The sequence below is a fragment of the Centroberyx affinis genome, unplaced genomic scaffold, assembly GCF_046629955.1.
Source record: "Centroberyx affinis isolate AG114_WGS23_722 - 3 ecotype Tasmania unplaced genomic scaffold, CSIRO-AGI_Caff_v1 ptg000046l_1, whole genome shotgun sequence".
NCBI lineage: Eukaryota > Metazoa > Chordata > Actinopteri > Beryciformes > Berycidae > Centroberyx > Centroberyx affinis.
Genome location: NW_027278759.1, coordinates 1 through 23,597, shown reverse-complemented (window position 1 = coordinate 23,597; position 23,597 = coordinate 1). Strand labels below are relative to the sequence as shown.

Genomic DNA, 23,597 nt, shown 5'->3' with positions numbered 1-23,597 from the left:
GAGGACAGAGTCTGCAGGTTTTCATTCCAACCAAACACTACAGCAGCTGATTTCTCTGATGAGATCCTCCTCTCTGGCTGAAGGTGTGTTGATCAGTGAGATCAGCTGGTGTAGTGTTTGGCTGGAATGAAAATCTGCAGACTCAGTCCTCCATGGCACATGGTTGCCCACCAGCCTACAGCTTGAACACTGCAACCAAGTAATACAACACACCCAGCAGTAACACAAATCAACCTTGCTCCCACAAGTTGCCAAGGCTAAGGAGCCATGGCAGTAATCCAAACAACTATCCAGAGAACGTTACTCAAATGGCGGCCCACCACAGATTCCTTGGAAGGCTGATGGGCCATGGTGCAACTACTTTACTTTAGTTACACCACTGGTGTCAATAACGCATCACTACTGGTCAGAACAGATTATTCTGGCCTGTGGAGTACAAGAGGCACATGGGGTTCTGTACATGCAGCATGATCCAGGCAGCGTGCTTTATCACTGATATAAAGCCTCTCTCCATGGACGTATTACTCTGAGACAGACTACTTATGTCCTCCTCGCCCACAGTTGTGCCCAGCACGTCATCTGTCACCTGTCACCTGTCTCATATTTCTCAGACTCTCCTGTTCCCTCTGTTACCCAGTCTGTGATTCCTCTTGAGCCGATGTAAACAAGCCAGATAGATAGTTGCATTTTCATATCAACTAGCTGAGACTAATTAGTGAATTGGCAAAAGTGGTTGGGTCCCAATCTTTTTATCTTCCGATCACAAGTCTCTCAATCTAGCAATGCCTATCTGACATTGATTAAAACACCTAATAATGTGTTTGATTACGGCTAATAGCTTGCAAATGCAATAGTTTGGGGATACACCATAATCAAAAGCACTCTCAATTGGTAGTAGCCTAATCAGTGGTCAAGTAGTCAACACAACAGGGTATTGTTTGTGCGTATGACAGATACAGATGAGGTAATTCGCTCATAGCCTATAGCAATCTTATTATCTAATTATGTAATGCTGTGTTCAAAGCTCTTTGTCTCTCTCTAATAGGCCTATGATGCCATGTGTCTTATTCACTTAAGCCTACCCCATCTAAACCAAGAAACTAGTTTAATTCTAAAAACACAAAACCCACTTCAGAAGGAAGTGGCTCTAAAAACATGATTATAGGGTCCCTTTTGGCCAAGTTTGCTGCAAGGTAGATTATTCCTTAAAAGTGCATTCATTACACAGCTATTAAACCCCTTGATATTCTGAAATCTTCCAAAATCTCTCCATGGTCAGCTGGAGGGCTTCCTCCAACTCAATTATGAGAAATCTGTAATTTATGGCTTGCAGATCCCTGGTGGGAACCAGCGACGTGAGAAATCACTCTCACTCACGCGCGCACACACACACACACACACTCACAGAAAAAGAGACAGGAAAAAGAAGGAAAAAAACAAGAACAACATCAACATAGAGTAGAAACAGAATAGAAACAGAATAGAAATATGCCAACGCCTGGCTTCTACTTTGACTGTTTTACTTCCTCACGTGTTGCACTTCATCGCTGCAGGCAGATTAGCTCCATCTTACTTAATATGCCTGTTGCAAAATATCTACTACTGACTCCTCTGTACGTGCCAGCGCTTCAAAGTGAACGCCGCGTGCCTTGCTCGTTCGCCACACCATCAACACGTGCAGGGGGGTGCGGTGGGTGATATGCAATTACCAGCCAACCGGCGTTAAGAATGCCGCTGGTTGGTCACCCTCTAAGCCAATGAGAGCAGACCGAACTGCGTAGCAGCCAATGACAACGTTCGATGCCGCACGTGTAACTGCCGTGGAGTTCTGTGGTGCTTTTTTCACATGTTCGACCTCGCTGGAACAAGGGAGCTGACGAGTAAGGAAACAAGAAGAAGAAAAGGGAGGGAAAGAGAGGAAGCTGGACAACAGTAGACGCCAGCGCTGTGTGTGTAAACACATACGTCCCTTAGCTTTATTGGAAGAAGTTGTTTAGGCTTCAGACTGGTCAAATAACGTGCCTTCTTTTTACCGTTGCTGTTTGTTTTCCTGTCGTGAATCCACGTCTGCTCCAGACATAAGGTGAGTGCTCTCCTCTGCCATCTGTTTGTTTCTGTCTTCATAAAACGTCAGCTGTAAAGTTAAAACTTAAAAAAATACAGTTTGTTTTGCTTCAGTGATACATTGTTGTGATGTCTAAATATGTATCGTTATTCGCTTATTTGGCTTTGCTGCTCTTTTCCAGTCACCCGACTTTCATTTAGAGATAACCACGATCAAATCGTCCCAAATCCCTGCATGTACATGTGACGTTTCATATTTATTACAAAGATAACTAACTCAGTGGTGTCTTACCTCGATGTGGATAGCTATATAAATTATACAATTAGTGGCAAAATCATTGCAGATACAGCCACATTTGAGATAATTTACAAGACTGAAATATTTATAATGTCCCATCGTGGCAGGTTATCAGTTTATTATTGTTGTTGTTGTGGTTTCCAGAGTTCATCACAGTCCACAGTTGACGAAAATGTCATCTGTCCTTATATGACACACACACACACACACACACACACACACACTCCTGATCATAATAACAGCGGTAGCTCAGTCATTGTGGCTTTGAGAGTGAATACTAATCATATGGATCATATCACTATGGGCATGGCACTGCATTAGAGTTGATCTGGGGACACATCCACCAAAACAACCCAGAGGTGGGAATATAAAGTAGGTGCAAGCCTTGTGTCTTGCAAAATAAATTCCCTCCCACATCCACGGTGGGATTTGTGTGATCTCTCCCTCTCCCTTTGTGATGAACTATGAAAACTGATAGTTTGCCTTGTACTTAGCTTGCTTCTATGTGCTGAGACCTGGTGCATTTTCAGAGATTGTGCTCAACTTCTGAGTAGGGTTGCAAAATTCCGGGAATTTTCAAAGTTGGAAACTTTCCATGGGAATTAACGGGAATTTATGGGAATTAACGGGAATTTATGGGAATAAACCGGAATAAACCAGGAATTTACTAAATTGAAGGTATGCTCTTAATAGGGAACTTAAATATAGTTGGGGAAAACATATTTTAGCATAATCCTGACTAAAACAACCAGATATCATGCAAGTACAGTTGAATATCTTTGCTATTCCTCAATCACATGCACATAGCACACTGCTTACTGCAGGGCTATTGAGACCACGCCCCCTACATGCAGCTCAACATTCATGTTTTTGTTCTTCAATGAAAGAATTGATTGTTCAATAAAATATTTAACACTTGATAAAGTTCTACTTACAAATAAATCTGTTTTAATTGTATTATTTTGGATGGATGTCTGCTTATAACAAAACAAATATTTATGCTTGGATATGATACCTTTCCATTAAATTACCCTCAATTCCCAGTTAATTCCCATAAATTCCCATAAATTCCCATAAATTCCCATAATTCCCATAATTCCCATGGAAAGTTTCCAATTTGGAATATTTCCAAAATTCCCCAGCTTAACTTCCCATGGAAATTTACTGGAAACTTTCCGGAAATTTACCGGAAATTTTCCACCCCTTTGCAACCCTACTTCTGAGCAACAAGCACTCCTCTGATTAGGGCTGCTTGATATTGACAAACGGATCATGTTGGGATTCTTTTGCTGAATATTGAGATTGTGATATGAATTGCGCCAGATTTGGACACCTTTTTTCCATGGAATATTGTTTCTTTCAGCACTTGGGGAAAAATCAATTTGGACTGGAATTGATCTGGACATTGCAGAAGTTAATATTACTATTTTGATTGTTTTGCTAGTGGTCTTGTGGCAACTGAATGATACCTTACTTTTTTCTTGAATTCTGTTTTGAGGTTAGATGTCTACTATTCTCTCTACTATTATATTCAAATAGCTCTTTCTCTCCCACTCTTGTTCTCTCTCTCTCTCTCTCTCTCTCTCCAGAGATGAATTCATTGGTCAAATCTTCCAAATGGCCATCTTACGACTCGCTCCGCTCCACCCCCAGCTTTCTCCTCAGCGAGAGTGAGCAGACTGAGGATGAAGCAGACGTCTTCTCCTCCGAGGGAGAGGGGGAGAGCGGACTAAGCAAGCCATTCTCAGCTGGTGAAGGAACAACGCTTTCTGGGAAATACTTTCCCTTCCCAGGTCACGCAGATGAGTCGTACTGCAGGTCTCAGAACGACCAAGCAGAACGCTGCCCTGACAAAGTGAAGCATCCAGCCTCACCCATGACTGGAGCTGCCACATTAAGTCCCTCATCAGCCACAGCAGGGGACCTGGCCTTCGCTCAGAAAGTGAGCTTTTTTTTTAAAATGATTTGAAAATTCTGTGTCTTAGTTTTAGGACTGATCAATAGCTATAAATAACAATGGGCCAGACCTGTCCTGCACTGAAACTGATATTTTCTGAGTGGTATAATGTAAGCCTTTCTCTTCACTCCCTCCCCCAGTGTGCTGACTTGCGCAGATTTATCAGACCTTTGTTTGAGCTTCTAAATGGACTGAAAACTGGACGATTTGAGAAAGGTATGTAGTTGAGCAATACCAAACATTATTATTATTATTATTATCATCTGTTTTCAAATTTTACACCATCACATCCTGTAATAAAACCTCCAAGTGTGTATTTGCATTGAATCTTGTATCTTTGATCTTTGGCAGGTTTAAGTAGTTTCCAGCAGAGCGTTGCCATGGATAGATTGCAGAGAATTCTGGGAATTCTGCAGAAGCCTGACATGGGGTAAGCCAGTGAAAGTCACTAATAGCAAGTAACAGGCCAATATTTAGTGATAGTAATGGGGATTTTGTAATTGTCAGTAATAACCAGTGTTATGATTAATGCTTGTCCCTTCTCTCCCTTTTGTCCTGCAGAGAGAAGTACCTGCACACCCTGCTGCAGGTGGAGATGATGCTCAAGCTGTGGTTCCCTCAGGTGGGATTTCAGCCCTCAGTTACTCCGATCCAGAATACTACTCCCATTCTCCCATCACGCTGGCGCCAAAACCAACTCCATATCCCAGTTAAGGTGGGCCTCTTACTGGAAGTTCCCTTTGTTACCATCTGACAATGCCTTCTCAAGTATGCATCACTCGTCCCAGAGGCCTTTGTGATCTTACCTTGCTATAATGAATAATAATATAAATGTCATTTTAATGTTTTTTCAAAACAAAGTTTACAAAATGCTTTAACAATCAAACATACTCATGAAATATATTAAAGCAAAATAAGAAGGCACCACAAGATAAAAAGACAAGAATAGAGAGTAAAACACGAAAAACATCACATAAAAGCAAGTTTATAAGAATACGTTTTGAAAAAGTGATTCTGCTAGCCTAAACTCCTCAGGCTGGTTGTTCCTGTGATAGTTATGATGATGGTGTGTAAAACCTTACATTCTCATTTTTATTATGTTTTTGGTTTTACCCTCCCATTCCAGAAACGAAAGCTGAGCTGGTTAGATCCAGAACCTTCCAGCACACTCTCACCCCCGTGTAAACGGCATCAACAAGGGATGCTTGGGAGCTGCCAGGCCGCGACTTTTCCTGACACCGTCTCCACATGTCTACCTGGAGCACCTAAAAAACAGAGAGGTCCGGAGGAAGGAAAAGGCCGACCAGACGAGGGACATGAACTCACAGACAGTACTGTCACTTTAAGCAGGCCGTCATTTTTGTGTAGCAAGAAAGAAAATGAAAATTGGAAACGGCTTGTGATTTCTCCACCCTCCCCTTAAATAAATCTAGGGGTGGAGCCAGTCTCTGATGAGTCTGTTGCTGCTTTGCCGAGCCATGCAAAACAAGCAGGGGAGGAGGAATGCAGAGAGACATTCATTAACACCCAACTACCCAGTGTGACATTACATTACACCGGGGCCATTGCACTATATTACCATGAATTGTCTATCTTTTGTCTGTAAGGGAGTGTTATTTTTTTTATTCATAATGAATTTTACTAACTTAAAAGATGTTGGCATTGCTTTCCATGTGTGACGTGACAAAGCAGTCTGTGCTCTATTTTGTATTTTTTCATATGATGGAATAAAGACCTAACAGTATAAGATTTTATGCCACTGTTGGGAAAAACAGAAGTAATAGATTCTACTTTTTTTTTATGAAAGTAAAGAACTCAAAACTCAGTGGGTCATATGGTGCATTTACAAAATTATTTCAATCAGCAATGTGCAGAGATGACTGAAAAAAAGGGCAGTTGGAAAAATGAAAATTTATTTTGCCACCTGAATGATTGTATCCCCATGCCATGCCACGGGCACTTAGCCACTGCCAAGAAGTGCCAAACAAAACCGTAGGGTTTTATTACACACTATTTCCTCACAGTGACCGCTTCTTTATTATAGAGCAATTAACAAACATAACATATTTGATCCTGTGTGAACAGGAATAGTTGCACTTTAGATGACAACAAGGAGATATTACACAAATACCAACTTCCAAAGAGTCACGGTGTTATTTATGAAAGATCTGTTTAAAAGGATCAGTACTTGAAAACCTGGATTCTTATTGCAGCCTTTTTGAGCCAGTGATTATGTTACATCTGAGTAGATTGATTGCTTTGTGACTTCACTTATTTATTTGACTGCATTTTATTTGTAATCTTACCATATGACACTGTGAATATGAGGTGTTGAATGGTATACAACATGATTTTTAGGTTATTGCCAAATATATTGTCCACACAAGTATTTTTGCATAGCTTCAAAGTAGCAAAATGCCCTGAATAAGACTCCTGTCATTGGTAAGACAATGAACAGCCTCTGTGTCACCTTGCTATTAATTGACTTGCTATTATATCTGTCTCTCTCACTAATAGTGCTTTACTATTGATAATGAAGCATGGAATATCACAGAGACATGATGATTCAGAACAAAACCTTATTTTCATTCCTGTGCACATGGTTTCTATTCAATAGTATTTGGGTATTGAACCACCGATCAAATATCATTCATGTTGAATGGACTTTTATGCCTGGTGGCTTCTAGCCAGTCAGCTGACATAGACAGGGGTAATCATACATTTGCTATATAAAGAGTTACATTATCAAACATACAAGGAGAAGTGTGTCATTTGAATAATTTTAAAATTAATGTCCCAAAATGACCAGATGATCACTGATGTTTCAAGTGAGCTTATTATAGCCATTAACAGGCTGAGGTGACCTATGTCATGCCAAACTCTTTATGTCAACCAAATGTGCTGCTGTTTAGTTTTTCTTCAAGCTCCACTGTTGTTTGCTTTGTCATTTCCATTGGTATTGATTTATTTGTTTTGAAAAGAAACTCGTATTCAGGAATTCATGTGCTGGATAAAATAGTATTAGCAGTTCTTGTGCTGTTAGTTTACAAACGGTAGTACCAGTACAGTACAGGGTTTGCTGTAAAACAAGAAATGTCCTGTAATTTGCAGCTTTCATTTTTAAGTAGGGGATAAATGGACAAGTACAGTAAAATCTACTTTGCAGTTTTATTTGACAGTCCTCTTCATATTTCTTTTTAACTTTTTTCTTTTTCTTCTTTTCATTTCTTTTGTTCTAGACTAAGCTGCAAAAAAATGTGTTTTATTGTACCTAAAATGGAATTGTAATATTGTTGATTGACTGACTTTGATAAAAAACAAAAATGCACACATTTTTATATATTAAATCAATGATTTGGTTCATCAAAATATGTTTGTTGATGTCTGGAATGAAAAACACTGACAGACCTATAGCCTGTTTGAAGTGGGTCAGATTATCTGCACTGCCTCCAATAACAAAACACTGTTAAGGAGCAGGACATGGATAAAATGATAGAGATTAAACATTACAGTTTAAAGATTAAAACTACAGCATTTATAAAGAGGTGTTAAGAGGAAAACATATGTAGCAGCTATGTAACAGTATGTGTAGTGGGTAGGCACAGTAGGCCTACATTTGCTGAGTGAGTTCAATTACTGCTGAATCACTACTATCATTTCCCAATTATAGATAGATAGATAGATAGATAGATAGATAGATAGATAGCTAGATAGATAGATAGACAAACAGACAGACAAGAACACTCTGGAGGGTAGAAGAGGGACTGCACCGTGTGCTTAATCATCTTGCATTCATTGTTTTTCATGCCCATCCTATGCAGCCGGGTGTGGAGGGAAATGAGATAGCTGACAAAATGGCAAAAGGAGCCTCATAACTGAGTAATGATGATATTTTAGAGATCCCATTTGGAAGAGAAGAGGCTAAATCATTAATTAGACATGCAGTGATGGAATCATGGCAAAAGATGGGATGTGGATAGCAAAGGAAGGGACTATTACAAGATACAGAAATCTATTCATAAGAAGCCTTTTAAAGGAAGGTGCAGGAGAGAGGAGGTGGTTTTTAGATTTGGACATACGAGCCTAAAGTCCACTTTGTTTATTATGGACAAGAGTGCTTCAGATAAATGTGAGGAATGTAATAGTAAAGAAAACGTAATACATGTATTATTACAGTGTAGTAAATTTGCTATGGAAAGGGAGACACTTTGTGGTAAGGTAGGTGAGACTGGAAGGGAGTGGACCCTTGAAGGAATACTGGGTGATAAACAGTGAAACCTTCGTAGTGTATTAGTAAGTTTTCTTTAGGCTACAGGTTTACTAAATAGAATCTAAATTATAACAGTTATGTAAGCTATGTGTTGTCATGCTACAACACACTCCGGCACAGTAGGTGGAGGTTTCCACCTAAATAAGTTGATTTGCGATCCGCCATAATTGTCAGAGAAGAAGAAGCGCTGCAGCAGAAAGCTTCCACGGCTGTGGGGGGCGCCATATTCACACCGTGTTTGCGGAAGCGTCCCTCGCTACTACACCAGCAACGAGTAAACAGACCCAGACTGTCGCAAGGAGCTAACTTTTAGCGTTGGTTATTAAATGCTATGAATTATTATCGCATAAATATTCATTACGAATAAACCCATCTTCTTTCTAATTATAGACAGCATAGTCAACACATCATATGTTTTTCTACGCGGGCAGCTGAGCGACTCCTGAATGCGATAATGTGTGTGCTAGGTTAAAGCTAGCTAGCTAAACTCTCTGCTAGCCACAGCCACAGCTACAGTCAGCTTTAGGTGATGGTAGACAGCAGTGCAAGCTCCTCCAGACATGGCTACAGGAGCAGGCGCTTCTGGCGGCTCTCTAGAGTCTTCATTAGACAGGAAGTTTCATAATGTGTCCAACACTATGGATTCAATTCAAGGACTATCGACGTGGTGCATCGACAACAAGAAATACCACAGCCTGATTGTGCGAGGCTGGATGAAATGGTTGAGGAAATGTAAGTTGCTTGACTATCCGTTAACTGTCAGTTGCTACTTCAGGTAGCTAACGTTAGTGGGTGAGCTCGTTTTGTGTACAAAAATTTGACTGACTGGGCAGAGGAGACGTTTACAATCTGTTCATTATTAAAATCATTGTCGCATGGCACGGGTAATTTTCCTGATGGTTACCGTACTAACTGGTCCATTTGCCCCAGGTTCTTTACACACATATGTATGTCTATCCAACGGTAAGAAATCGTGTGTACAGTCCACTCACACGGTTTGGAACGGGCAACTGTGGAGATACAAAACGTGCGCTCCCAATCATAGCAAGGCTAACTACGCTAACTACATGGTGTTCTAAACTTGTTAGCTGTTTAGCTAGCTAGCGCCCAATGCTATGTGATGGAGAAACTTAGTTAAATATAAAGATATGTCTGTTTCTTTCTAACCACCCACCCAACTGGAATCATTTCCCTAAGAGTCTTGTACCCTTTAAAATATTTCCATATGCTAACGCCAAATAATGATGCCGGATTTGGCTAGGTAAGAAAGTCCCAATGTAAACTGAAATGTTGAAATTGACTTGGCAATGTTTAAACTTTAATTAAGCAGTTGACAACTGCTCGATTCTTTGTCGATGTATTTTTCACTAAAGGCTCTGGTTCAGCTTTGACCCTTGGATGTGACTGTCATGATACACTCGGCTGGAAATACCCTTTCCATCCATTGAAACAGTATTGATGAACTGTTTTGTATTCTATTGATTGATTCTATTGATGTGTTTACTGCTCCCAGGCACAGACACCCAAATCATTATGTCAGTCAGTGTTTCCCATAGTTATTTATTGATGTTTTGTTATGTTTACAGCTCAATTTCTTTTAAACGGCAAGTGATTTTAACCTATAGTAAGCAATACATTTCTTTGTATTCCTGCTGATTCTTTGGATTATGTGACAGAGAGTGATGGATGTTGGTAGATGGGCTACATATTCATTCATATACTCACATGCAAAGACCGGGGCATGAATCTGAACTTTCTGTCCTCTTGCCGCAGTAGCTGGTGGAATTCAAAAAATCACACTTTAACTATTTTACCAGGCAAATTTGATTTTGAGAATATAAAGGAACCAGTGCCACATCACTGGTAGAGTAGCCAAAACTTTACCAGCATTTGGTTGGTGGCTGGTGTTAATTTTCCACCATGAATGAGACTCTTGTTTTACCTGCATGCACAGTGTCTCTTGAGGTGAGGTCTCTAAGCAGTGATTGTCAATGTTTCCAACCAGTTTATTTGTCTGTTTGTACATTTGGCTTTGTGTAGCTTTGGCTTTGCATGCATGTGCTTGACTGTGAGCACTGAGCAAGAGATGATCTTGACTTTGACTGTAGTGTGTGAAGCTCTTATGTGGATGTCAGTGGGCTTTTGCTGATTGAGGGAGCAAGGCCTGCTCAGTCACAGCAGTGAGTGTGTGAATTTTGTGCCTCCCATTCCACAATTGCAGTATGGTGCCTTCTTTTGAAACACTGTTTTCACCCTACTGGCCTTGCTTACATGGTAATTAATTTGATTGAATGCATTTCTTTTTACTCTGAAATGTATTGCTTGAGCATTTGCTAAAAGGATTGACAATATGTTGTATGTTTGTAAACAGTGGTGTAAAAGAGACATGTGCTTGGAGTAATCATGGTCAAGGAATTCCCCCAAAGCTTATTTTCAATATATAAGTTAAGGTTTTCAGGAATATATGGATATATGGACCCAGAATTTTAATGGTTCAATAAAATCTGAATAGAATATGGTGATTAACTCCATAGGGATGTTTGGATTATATGTTTATTGCACTGTGCTGATGATATCTGGGCCTAAAGGTGTGTAAATCAATATACAGCCATAAGGATAACCAAGTAGGGATCAGGGAACTTTTGGTGGTGGTTGAACATGGTCTAACAGACAGACCATAAAGACCTGCTTGTCTATCATCAAAAGTCCTTTTTCTTTTGTCTCATATCCATCATTTGATGGGACATTTATATAGATGAGACAGCGGAGAGAAAGACTAGCTTCAGCTCATGGTTCCAGCAGTTATCCTTTTTACTTTATCTCCAATTGCTAGCAATGGCAGATAAAATGCACAAAGAGACATTTGCATTCAGTTGTCTGGAGGAATGTTTATTGTTCATTTATTGCATAAACCGTTGTGATAATCTGAAGAGGTCTTTGTGCTGAAACAAATGGATTTCTGTCTATGTTAACTCATGACCACAGGTCTAGGTTTCCATGGTAAGAATAAGACAAACTGGGTAACTGATTAAATTACAGTAGTTGTGATTACCTTCTCTCCTAGCCAATAAGCATTGTGTGGTCCTGAACATTTGCCACATATTTAGGAATGCTGAATGTTTTTTTTTTGTCTGAGCTATAGTCTATGTTGGTCTATGTTGGTCTGTTTGGGTGATGAAAAATAGAAAAGGAAACAAAATCACCAGAATAAATTTGTCCCATGAGTGAGTTTGTTGAATTAATTGCTTTTGTTGTTTGTTACTGTTTTGATATTCCAATGCCAAGGTTTTTTATTCATATTCACTATGGCTGAAGATGATATGGGATTATTTATGAACTTCTAGATACCAAGGTTGCCTGTTAGACCTTTGGCAGCATCGTTTGACTGCCCTCCTCCTTGAAAGAGGAGTGTAGTCCCTGCAGTTGCACCAGACTCAGGGCTGTTGTCAACTCACCATCGTCTGTCTTTCTCTCAGCTTGCTGTTTGTTTGTTGTGCTGAGCTTTGAATGCGGTGAGCTCAAATGCAGTGTTTACTAAGAAGTGTTCAAGGTCTTGAGGATTTTGTACAAGAGTTTTGTACATTTATTTATGCTAGATGGATCAAACATTTAGATTCTCGCATGTCAATGTAATAAATTATTGTGTTCTACGTTCTAAATTGCTGTAATTTTGCCTTGTAAGTGTTATGATTACTTGGAAGGCATGGAAGTCGAGCAACCCACATAAGTTGTCCTAACATTAAATATGCAATGTGGACATTTTTATCCAAAGCGGCTTACAGTATGAGTGTATATATTTCTTTAATGCTTGGCCCCAGAGGGGATCAAACCCCCTTCCCTTTAAAGTGTTACAGCAGTGTTTTTGCTTTGCTGGTACAGTCACAGGAGTTTAAACCATAAAGGTTGCACTTTGGGTTTAAATTGTTGAGGCGGTTTTCTTAATGCATGGCAAATTTATGCAAGGTAATGTAGGCTTAGTTTTGAATTAGTTTGCATATCTATTTTGTACCCTTGAGTTTAAATGAGTTGGATGTGAGTTATATCCATTTGTAGTTGTTGCTGCCTCAGGTATGCTGTCTCACCTCTTGATCGCAGTTTATTTGTTTATGCACTCTGATGAAAAATAATTCATTTTAAATGAGGGAAGTCGTTTCAGATACATACTTTTTTTTTTGCTGATGTATTACGTTTCGATGCACAGGTTGCATGCATTGTGTTTATTATACTTATGCATTGATAATGCATGTACGTGTAAACTAAACACAAACTCTTTCTATTTGCCAGCTCTCTGTGAAGTTTTCAGCACAAAAACATTTAATCAGAAAATCAAAGTTACAATGAAATTGATGGCTAGATTGAAATTGACTTCAATACTGAAATCAATACCCATGTTTGATCAATTTCTTGTGTAGCACTCTGCACATAATTTACAACAACACAAATGAATTAGGGATTAAGTGTTAGTTTTAGTGTTGAAGTGATAAAGCATCATATAGTAGGGCTGGGCGATAATTCAATATTATCATTTATCGTCTTTCAGTGGAATCATATTGTGATGATATGAAGATATTTTGATATCGTGACACACATTTCTGCTGTCTAAATTGATGATTACAAGCAAATTTTACTTAAAAACTCTGATAAAATGAGGTATGGTAGGAATATTATTTGAATATTTCTGTTTTGTTTGACATCACACCTAACATCACCATTCGGTTCAATGAGATGAACATTAATTTGATTATTTAACGTGATTTTGCATACATGAACCATATCGTGATATATATTGATATCGAGAAAAATCCTTATGATTATCGTGATATTGATTTCAACCATATCGCCCAGCCCTATCATATAGCCATTGACTTATTTATTTCTCAGTTGCTTTTTCTTTGCTTTTATGATGAACTTGACTCTCTGATGATGGTCTGTGTGACTGAAATCTCTTATCATTTTTTAATACTGTCTAAATAATGCAATAATAGAAAGACCGATGTGTCTTGTTCCATTCAGATTCACTGTTCTTTTAATATTGGGCCTCTACTCAGGCTGTTTGGGCACAAATCCTCTCTCAGCAGACACTCTGCCTCCCCAGTTCACCTGACGTTACTCTCTTTCTTCTAACAGCTGATGCCTCACACAGGCTCAACTTGTTTTACGTTGCCAACGATGTCATTCAGAACTGTAAGAGGAAAAACGCCATGGTGTACCGCACGGCATTCGCTGAGGTTCTCCCCGACGCTTTCTTGCTGGTCAAGTGAGTAGTTTGTAAAGATCTGTTTTTTTAATGGAGGGATAACCCCCACCCCAAAAATCGCTCTCTGATTAGTCATTGTCATTTATGTCAGACAGTCCCAAAATACTGAATATCTGATCTTTTGTTTGTTTAGTTTATTTCAAAGAAGTACCACACCCATAAATAAAACAGAAATGACTCATTACACCAGAAAAATGGAAGCATCATCTCTCCTGTCCTCTTATTCTCTACTCCCCTCTCCTCTCTGCCCTCCAGTACTGATGGGGACCCCAAGGTGATGAAGTCGGTGGAGAGGATACTGACCATCTGGGAGGAGAGGGGTGTGTATTCAGGGGCTCTCATCACCGAACTCAAGGGTTACTTGGTCAAAGAGGAGTCCCCTCCTGAGACACCTGTGGAGCAAAAAAGTAAGAATGTCAGCTCTTGTTCTTTTGTGTTTTTTCCCCCCGTTTCTAAAAGCACATTTCACATACAGGCTTATCGATTTTATTATCTTTGTGTTAGCCTGCTTTATTCTTATGTAGCCCTGTTTGTGGCTGACAGTTTTTATTTAATGCTATTTGCTTCTGTTTATTGGTTTACTGATGGTAAAGCACTTTTTAACACTGTTGTGAAAAATGTTATATAACTATATAAAGATGATTTATTATTTTGTCATATTTGATGTGACCCCTTTTCAGCTCCAGTTGATTCCAAGGCAGCTCTCAAGTCCAAGGTTGTTGCTGAGTTTGTGGTAAGCAAGAAACTAATTTTAAGTTGAATTTGACTCCCGTTTCCATTGTTATTTTACAGTGGCCTCATCTCATTAATAGGATGTTTTCTTTCCTTAATTTTCTTAAAATCTGCCTGCCGGACAAATTCTCCTGTATGGGATAGTAATGATTTTGAATTGATGTCCTCTTGTGGTCGATCAGTTTATTGGCTTGGCAAGTTAATCAAAGATTATTGGAGCTTTTATAAAGAATTAGCCGTGAATATGGACATCAGCTATGGATGATTAATTTGATATTATTTATTGGGCTTACTTGAGTGTGTTCAAAAATTCATTTGGTTACAAAATTCTATTTATTTTTATTCCAATTTGTTTAGATTCTTTAAAATTTCAACTTTTAAATGAGTTCAGTGCTGTTGATCTGAGCATTTGATCGTTAAAAAAGAATCACTTGGAATTGTCCCCTTTTCCTTTTCTCAAGTGTTGGTATTGACTGTCTAAAATCCATAATTGGTTGACTTCCACTCTTGACTGTGTGACTGACTGTTCCCTGTGCTGTAGCCCCAGGCGCTGATAGACCAGCTGTCCAAGTACAAGACTTCAGTAGAAGAGGTGGACCTGAGAGAGAAACAGCTGGCAGCCATGAGGGTCGACGTCTGCAGTTCTGAAGCCCTCAAGAAACTCAAAGGTGCCTGACTTGAGTCTTACACTATTAACACATGGAACCCACTGACTCTCCCTGTAAGATATACGGTCTTAGCTTTAAGATCAGCTAAGTTTCCTTTTTTTTAATCTCTCTTTGACTTTTTCTCTCTCTCCCTCTCTGTCTTTCTCTGTCTCTCCCTCTAAAATCCATACATGCATTGATTCTTACAGACAAGGCAGGAGGAAAGAAGTTCTCCAAGGACTTTGAGGAAGGAAGTGCGAAGCTGCAGGACTTCGTTAAATTCCTCGACCGACAAAGCAAAGGGGGGCCTCCTCTCCTAGAAGCCCTCAGCAATGCAGATATCTTCTATGAGATGCAGTACCAGGAGGTCAAGATTGTCGCTAATGTGAGTGACAGATGGATTTGTGCTCAGCTTATTTTAAACAGCGGAGCACACTAGCCTTCGTGTTTAACACCATCATAGAAATAATTGCAAATGCTTGAGGTGATCATAAGAACCTGTATTTATAAAGTGGTCTTACAGCTTCAATTTGAGTACAGGGAGGAAATGCTCTTGTTTTATCTTCATACTCATGCAACTAGAAGTTTGTTTACCAAGATAAAAACAAACTGATTGAAGGAAAATTATGGCAGCATTGTTTGTTAGGCCAGCAAATTTCTGGTTTTAATTTGTACAGACTATGATTTGTCGGTCTTGATTAAAATGGACGGAAGAGGCAGATTTCAATAAATAATGCATGTTGGCATATTTTGTCGTTCCGTTTATCCATAACATGCAGAGAACCACTTTGGATCAGAGTACACACACTCAGAACAAACATGAGAATGATCTCACCAGTACGATCAAGCTCAATTAATTACTGCCGTCTTTTGGGAGTGTGAGCGTAAATTCGAGTTAGGATCAGATTTGCATGCACACTCCTTTCATAAATCAATGTTACTGAGCAAGCCCTCATTTACAAAAGCACTTAGTGTATAAAGGACATGCAAAAAAGAAAACATCAATATACAGATATCAAATGCAAAGTTCTAAAAAAGTGGACATTATAGGACAGTACAGAGTGCAAGTACATTAGAGAAACAATAAATTTGATGCATAAAATTTGCCTGAACTGTTGATTATGAGAATGGAATGATTGAATCTAACTTGATACTTTCCCTTTTCAAGTTTGTGGACTGAACAGTAAACTGGGTAACTGTTGGTAAACCTTGTTTGTTGTCTGTCTGTTAATTGATCTTTCGTTACCTCTCTCTTCAAGGCCTACCAAACGTTTGCTAACCGGGTGTCCCACCTGAAGCGTAAGCTAGACAGCCTGAAGGCCACCTTACCAGACCTGGATGAGTCACCCATTCCCTCACCCTCTGCGGACGCACCGTCTCCAACGGGCTCCGAGTCACCCTTCCATGGTCTGGAGATGCCCAACCCTGATCCTGATCCAGATCTGGATGGCTCCGCTATGGATGACGAGGCTGAGCCACCAGCCCCGAGCCCCCTGTCCTCGCCCGGAGCATCCCCAAAACAAACCTTCACTGTCGGGGAGAATGACAACCGCGAAGTGGAGGACATGGAGCTTTCGGAGGATGAAATGGAGAGTGGTGGCATCATAGGTAAGCTGTCAGTTGATTACACAGAGCAAGGCTTTTAAGTGTTAGTTTCAAATAAAAAAAGTTCTTGTTTAATTACTTCCCTTGGTTTTCAATGGCAGAAATTTACTACATAAAATGGGGTGAATTACTGAAAATGGGCTGCAATAGAAAAATCATGCAGAAAGAATTCCTGTCATAGCCTTGAGATGTCAGTGAAGGACATCTAAGCATTTCACTCCTTGTCAGCCTTCCAACCAAGTTCTCTATAGAACGCTTTTCACTATCTTTAGAGCAGGTGTGTCAAACTCAAGGCCCGCGGGCCGAATCCGGCCCAGCACCTCATTTTATGTGGCCCGCGAGAGCTTGCAAAGAATATAATAAACTACATGTCCCAGAATGCATCCCGATTTTGTTATCCGCACACTGAAGGCGTTGATGCCACAGCTCCAACTTCAAGCTGCCCGTGTCCTGTCCATGTTTGGAAGCACCTACCTGTGCGAACAGATGTTTTCAATCATGAATCTAAACAAGACCAAGCACAGATCACGCATCAGCGATGACAACCTCCACGCTGTTTTACTACTTTGTATATTTCATTTTTTAAAATAAATTGTATAATAGTTGTACACTTGAATGTCTATTTGCCATTATTTTTCCTAGAATTCTGCTTTCAGAGCTAGTTATTAATTATTAAGTTATTACTAAAACCAATAATAATTGAATGCAGAGGCAATTATGTAATATGATAACAAGTAGATACATTTATTTAGTCTTATATTTACCACCGGCCCTTTGAGGGCAACCATAATGCTGATGTGGCCCGGGATGAAATTGAGTTTGACACCCCTGCTTTAGAGTCATCAAATCAAAATCAGGGAAATTTCTAGAACATGGAAAAGGCAGTAATATTGTTGAGATAGATCTTATTTCAGTGTTTTATGTCCAGTTTTCCTCTGTACTGGCTAAATTGCCCTTTGTGCATGCAGTTTCAAAATGTTTTCTTGTCTTTTTGGAGTTGCATTCAATCACATGACTGAAGGTTAGGTCACTGAGGTATGATGAATTCACCATGCTTGATCGATGTTAACTACCACAGTAATTCAGATTGGTTAAATTATTACCCTTTGATTGCTTGGCTATGATTTTTTAACCATAACCGGTTAAAGAAATATCACACTTCCATATTTGTAATTGTATTCCACACACTTTGTAATGTGGATGTGGAGAAGTTTCATTTACCTGAATTTGGTTTTGCACATTTGACTGCAAATGTGCAAAAACTTCACAGCCTACTCACGTTTGCTATGTGTAAAAATAGTTTATATTATTGCACATTTGTTTAAAATCTACACACCGTGGATCATTATACAGTGTGTGGATTCTCTCTGTTGTGAAACATTGGATGTATTGGATGGATTGGACTTAATGTGCCTAACCTTGTCTGCAATACTGTTCATTTCCATCTACGGGGCGGTTGTACACCCTCTCGGCAGAAATCAAAATCACTTTGCACTTCTTGGTTCGGAAAGTCTTCAAACGGTGACGTCATTCATTCATATGAGAACAGACTTGATAATAGACTTGATACCCAACTCCCATGTCCTACTCTGAGCTATGAGTATTTTCAGCTTGATTCCTATAAGTAATTCTGAGATGCTTGATAACTGCGGGCCCTGCTCTCACTGCCGCAAAACAATTCCACGGGATAACCTGTATTGACCTCCTTTTCCCATTTGTTCTTCTTCTGCAGTTGAGGAGAAGGTTGAAAGCCCCGCCCACATAGCAGCGTCCAGTCCAGTCCCTGCCAAAACTGAGCCATCGGCAGCAACGGAGCAGCCCGTCACTGTCACGCAAGCCACGCCCACCTCAGCTGCTCCGCCAGCCAGCCTGCCCAGTGTTGACCTGAGTAAAATTGGCTCCCTCCTCAACAGTTTAACCTCAGTCGTGAAGAGCACAGGTGAGTGCTGGTGGCCGTCCCGACATCATGAAAAAAAACTTAACAGTGAAACTTAAATAAGTGATTTTAAGTGAGGGATATAATGTAGGTAAAAGATTCCTGTTTCTATCTTATAAAGTTGAGAACTCATTTCAACATATTTCAGATTATATTTACTTTTATTGCATGGAGAGTGCTTGGCTGGAATTGAAACTGCATGTTATTTCATGGCACAGAACTGGACACCACTGACTTAGAGGGAACATTGATGGAGAGCATTGTGGTGTTTTTAGCATTGACACAGTGCTAATTGAAATTTGCTTTTGTGACAGCATTGTAAAATTCAAATGCTTTTCAGATTATTTCCAGAAGTCCTTAAATCCTTTTCTAGCTCATTTATTTGGTATGCGATATACGTAGTTTGATTCCATATCCTTTTCTTGACAGACTTTATCATGTCTAGAGCCGTTGACGTCATTATTAAAGTTTTGTTTTTATTTTAGATCGATTTCAAACTATGACAACCACATTATGTCTCTTATAATAGTTCCAAATTCTCTTAAAGATCCAGTGATTTCAAGTCAGTCAAGAGAAGTTTGATGTTGATTTCTAGCACAATGAGCATCATTTTTTTCAGTTTTTGATGTTTAGATGGTACAAAGCTTATAGCACTGAGTGAGAGCCGAACCTTCCACTGCAAGTCAATATTTCTATCTTTGGGGAATAAATATCCAGTGTTGGAACTTGCAACCAGCAGCAATGGAGGCACAGAGATTTTGGCTAGTTTGGGAAGTAGCTGGCTGACTATTGTCTGACAGACTATGGGACACCTGATTAACTATGCATACTGTCGACCAATCAGAGCGTTCATTAAAACCTGGGTGTAGGTGACAACATTTACACCCGGAAGTAGATTGCAAAATGTGTTCGATTCTGTTGATAACCAGAGTAAGAGGTTTTTTTTAGTCAAATTTCCACTATGCTGACAGTTAGTTAGTTATAATGGTTTGGACAACTTTACATGTAAGAGGTACTTTGTTAAATTATACTATGAAATTGAAAAATGCAATTCTCATTGTGCTAGACCTTTAAGTTCCCATGTGCCATCACTGTTATAACACTTCAGATTCCAATGATAAGTTTTGGCGATTCATAATTAAACTGAGTCTCCCTCTCTGTCTCTCAGGACCTTCAGTGGAGAGCGTCTCTGCACCGGCCACCACCGGCCCCTCAGTGAAGACCACACCTCCTGCCCCAGCGGCCTCCCAAGACACCAGCTCTCTGGTCAACCTCCTGTCCCAGGTGGACATGACTCCTGCAGAGCTCCTCAATGCTCTGTCCAAAGCCCAGGGCCAAGGCAGCAGCCTTCAGGGTAAGAAGAAGTCATTTGCTTAGATTGAAGCTAAATAAAATAATGATGTAATCTGCTGTGTGGTGCTGAGCAGAATAGATGGACAATGTTTAAGTAGAGTCTGGATGCTCTTTTCTTTTATGCCATGTGTGAAAACCTTTCTTGAATGCAATTAGTGCCTTCAGTGATGCAGCAAGATTGGTTATAACGCATTTCTTATTCTCTATACTCTCCTCTCCATCTCTCTCTCTGTATCTCCCCTTCTCCCTCACTCAGGCCTCACATCTCTTCTGAGCAGCCCAGCTGGAAAAGTCTCCTCAGACTCCTCCAGTTCAGGCAAGGTTCCTCCCTCTCTCTCCTCCACACCTGCCTCAGCAGCTCCCTCCATGAGCCTGTCTCTCTCCTCTGTTACGCCTGTGCCTTCTCCACCCATCTCCACTGTAAGGCAGAGCCCCAGCTCCCAAGCAGAAACGCCCCTTCCAACTTCCAACTCAGCCTCTGCCCTGGTCCAGGCTCTCCATAGAGACATGGAGCTGACAACAGACCCAGAACCCTCTGGCAGTTTGGAGTCTAAAATCCACAGCTTCCTGCAGGGGAACCCCGGTTTCAGCGCTTTCAGCCTGGGATTCTCTGTCGACCCGGTTGTCGGGGGTGACAACCTCAGCCCGGTAACTGGGACAGATACCCAGGATGGGACCCCAGTGCGGGACGAGGGTGGGGGCACCCCCACTCAAGATGAGGTCATGGACAAACCAGTGGTGGAACCGTTCACTTCCAACACAGATCAGTTGTCCACTGTAGGAACAGCTGCAAAAATGGCTCCCACTGCCTACCAGAATAACACTTGGCAGGACACCAGCAATCCCCAACAACCCGGCCACTTGCAGCCGGGGGTGGCTCAGAATGGGCAAGGCTACCAGCCGTACCCATATGGTAATCAGGAGATGTCAAAGCATGGGATTGCGACAACTGTTGCACACTACCAACAGATTCCCACACAAAGACCAGGGCCAGTGCCCAGGGAGGGAGCCCCAGGCAACGCCATTAGTAATAAGACTGTTGAGAGCTTCCAGGGTGTGAATGAAGGGGGTTGGTATGGTGACGCTTACCCAGAGGGAAGCACCCAGCGCCCCAGAGGCTACAATGTGGCTACACCAGGAGGGGGTGGAGAAAACAAGACAGGACTGTATCCATACCAAGCAGACCAAACTCGGGAACCTCAGGGGTTGGCGTCCCAGCAGGGAGCCCTCGCTTCCTCTGGTTTCTTCAAAAGCAACCTCCCTCCTGTCCCCAGGTTACCGCCCCCTCCTGACGGCTTTGAGGCCCCTACTTCCATGACAGGTAGTAAGATGGTCCCCCCAGAGCAGCAGCCTCAGCCGAGCCCAGAGCGAAAGGAGGTGACGGGGGCCCAAGTGGACAGCGTCATTGGTGGGATGGTGATCCATGACCATCAGCACAAATCCATGTTCCATCAAGATGATCCCCTGTTTAACCCTGACGAACTTCACCGTCACCCTAACGAACTTCACCGTTACCCTGACGACTTGCGCCCTCACCTGGATGACTTGCGGTACCAGGAAGATCTCAATCGTTACCATGACGACCTCCGCCGTCGCGACGCCGTTTTCCATCAAGACGACCCTTACCGTCACCCAGAGGATCCATACTACCGGCCAGGCAGCCCTCCACGGTACCCCAGAGGTCGAGGGCGCCTCACTCCCCCTCTCTCCCCCTCAGACGGTGGTGCTTACTACGCCCACGACTACCCGCCGAGCAGCCCCTCCTCTCCTCCCCACTACGCTCCTAGGAGACCGCTGCCACCTCATCCTGAAATGCGCCATCCTGGCCCGCGGCCTCCCTACCGGCCTCCCCACCGGCCTCCCCACCCAGCACATCACCCACACCCCAGAGGACCCCCACACGCACCGCCATTTCCTCCGTTCCACAGCCCGGATCCATGGTTACGAGGCAAACGTCCAGGTCCGAGAGGAGGGGGACCTGCCGGTCCGGTCTTCGCCCCAAAAAGACCATTCCTACCCCCACGGTACTGACTCGGCAAGTAGCTTTGAGCTCTTCAAATCACTGTGGATGTCATGGTGGCAGGGGTGTGACCTCAGACTGTTCAATATTATGTTAGTCACATAATATTGAGATCTACAGCCTGCCGTGGGAATGCACCGAAGGTCTGAAATGGAAAATGTGGGTAGAAAAGGGTGGAGGTACTGAGGTGGACTTGGTCATGGTGGGGATCAGACGACAAGGTTATATCGAAGAAGAAGAAAGAAGCAGTTGGAAGAATAGTGGAAATCGAGAAATCTTCATGAAAAACGGCAAAGAGTATAAAAGAAGGTGAGAAGACTGCTGAGCTGAAGTGTGAAGACCGAAGATGAAAGAAAATAAGAGGTGGATATATATAATTCACTTTTTTGTTATTGTTTGTTCCAGTATGAAGCATTGCATTAAATATGTAATTGAGCTTCCCTTTGACATAGCTCAGAGCGTGTGCATGGTATGCGTGTGTGCATGCTGTCAAGCGTAAATCAACTAGTCAAAGACCGTTGTTCATTTTTTCCAGTTGTATCTGAAGATAGTTATTTTTGCTAAGGAAGTAACACAGGAATGTAGTTGATGCAATGTTTTTGCTGTTTTTAGTTTTTCAGTGCGAAGCTGTGACCGCTTCTCTCCCATTTAAACAATATTCCAATAGCTTTTGGTAAAACTACACCTCTTTAAACTTCACTTTGTGTATGTAGACACAAAGAGTGTATCTTATAGAATTTCTGTTCCTTCTACAATACTCGTTTGTATAGCTGGGGAAATTATTTCTCATTGTTCCAACTCCGAATGTTATATTTGTGAAGCGATGCTTTCTCCACTAGTGCGTAAGATCCCTTCGGCGACACTTTCACGTCTCGTTCAGTTCCTTGAAGGAGGGTGGCACAAATCTAGTTGAAGGGAGAGATAGGTGTTTGGGAAGAGTTCTTTTTTTAAGCCTTCAACACTGACGAAGAAGAAAAGAAGTTCATTTTCGGAGGGGATGAAGATTCTCGTCTTCAGCTACGTTTTACTTGTACTGACTAATAAAAATTTGAGTTTGAAAACCGGTGTTGTTTATCTTCTTTCCTCTCAGGCTTGGAGTGTTGCACCACTGCCTGAAACCATCAGCCATCACAACCACACACAACATTTCAATATGCTTAACCTAAAACCTAATGTCTTTTCAATCACTAAAAGATAAATGAGCATCTAAAATAAATGAGCGTCTCTAAGAAGGCTATAAAAATGAATGAGATTTACATTAGAGGATGTGCAACTATACGCATATGCGTTGCTATTTGAGGATACTATGCTTTCCCCCAAATGTATGTTTTCTTAATCAGCAGAATAATTTAGTGAAAAGACATCTCATAGGTCAATGTTTGTTCCATTTTAGTATCAGTTTCCTTTAAGCTTCAAAATAGTTAAGAAGTCAGCTTAACCATATTACATATTAATAAC

General features: G+C 41.1%; 2 protein-coding genes across 3 annotated transcripts; both read left to right on the top strand.

The window, feature by feature from the left end:
• The first annotated feature begins 1,868 nt into the window (after positions 1 to 1,868).
• On the top strand, positions 1,869 to 7,644 carry ciarta (circadian associated repressor of transcription a). Its single transcript, XM_071518094.1, has 6 exons — positions 1,869 to 2,083; positions 3,952 to 4,304; positions 4,460 to 4,535; positions 4,671 to 4,749; positions 4,881 to 5,034; positions 5,446 to 7,644. The coding sequence occupies exons 2-6, from the start codon at positions 3,954 to 3,956 to the stop codon at positions 5,740 to 5,742; spliced, it is 957 nt and encodes a 318-aa protein (XP_071374195.1). The 5' UTR covers positions 1,869 to 2,083; positions 3,952 to 3,953; the 3' UTR covers positions 5,743 to 7,644.
• Positions 7,645 to 8,872: 1,228 nt separating this feature from the next.
• LOC139642904 (regulation of nuclear pre-mRNA domain-containing protein 2-like) lies at positions 8,873 to 23,187 on the top strand. 2 transcript variants are annotated; one of them, XM_071517961.1, is made up of 10 exons: positions 8,873 to 9,321; positions 13,717 to 13,846; positions 14,102 to 14,253; positions 14,527 to 14,579; positions 15,120 to 15,246; positions 15,435 to 15,610; positions 16,485 to 16,833; positions 18,563 to 18,769; positions 19,935 to 20,120; positions 20,376 to 23,187. In XM_071517961.1, exons 1-10 carry the CDS (start codon positions 9,150 to 9,152, stop codon positions 22,148 to 22,150), a joined length of 3,327 nt encoding a protein of 1,108 aa, XP_071374062.1. In that variant the 5' UTR covers positions 8,873 to 9,149; the 3' UTR covers positions 22,151 to 23,187. The 2 variants fall into 2 exon arrangements, with proteins under 2 accessions (XP_071374062.1, XP_071374070.1); XM_071517969.1 differs by having other exon boundaries at positions 9,253 to 9,321; positions 13,733 to 13,846.
• Positions 23,188 to 23,597: the final 410 nt, after the last annotated feature.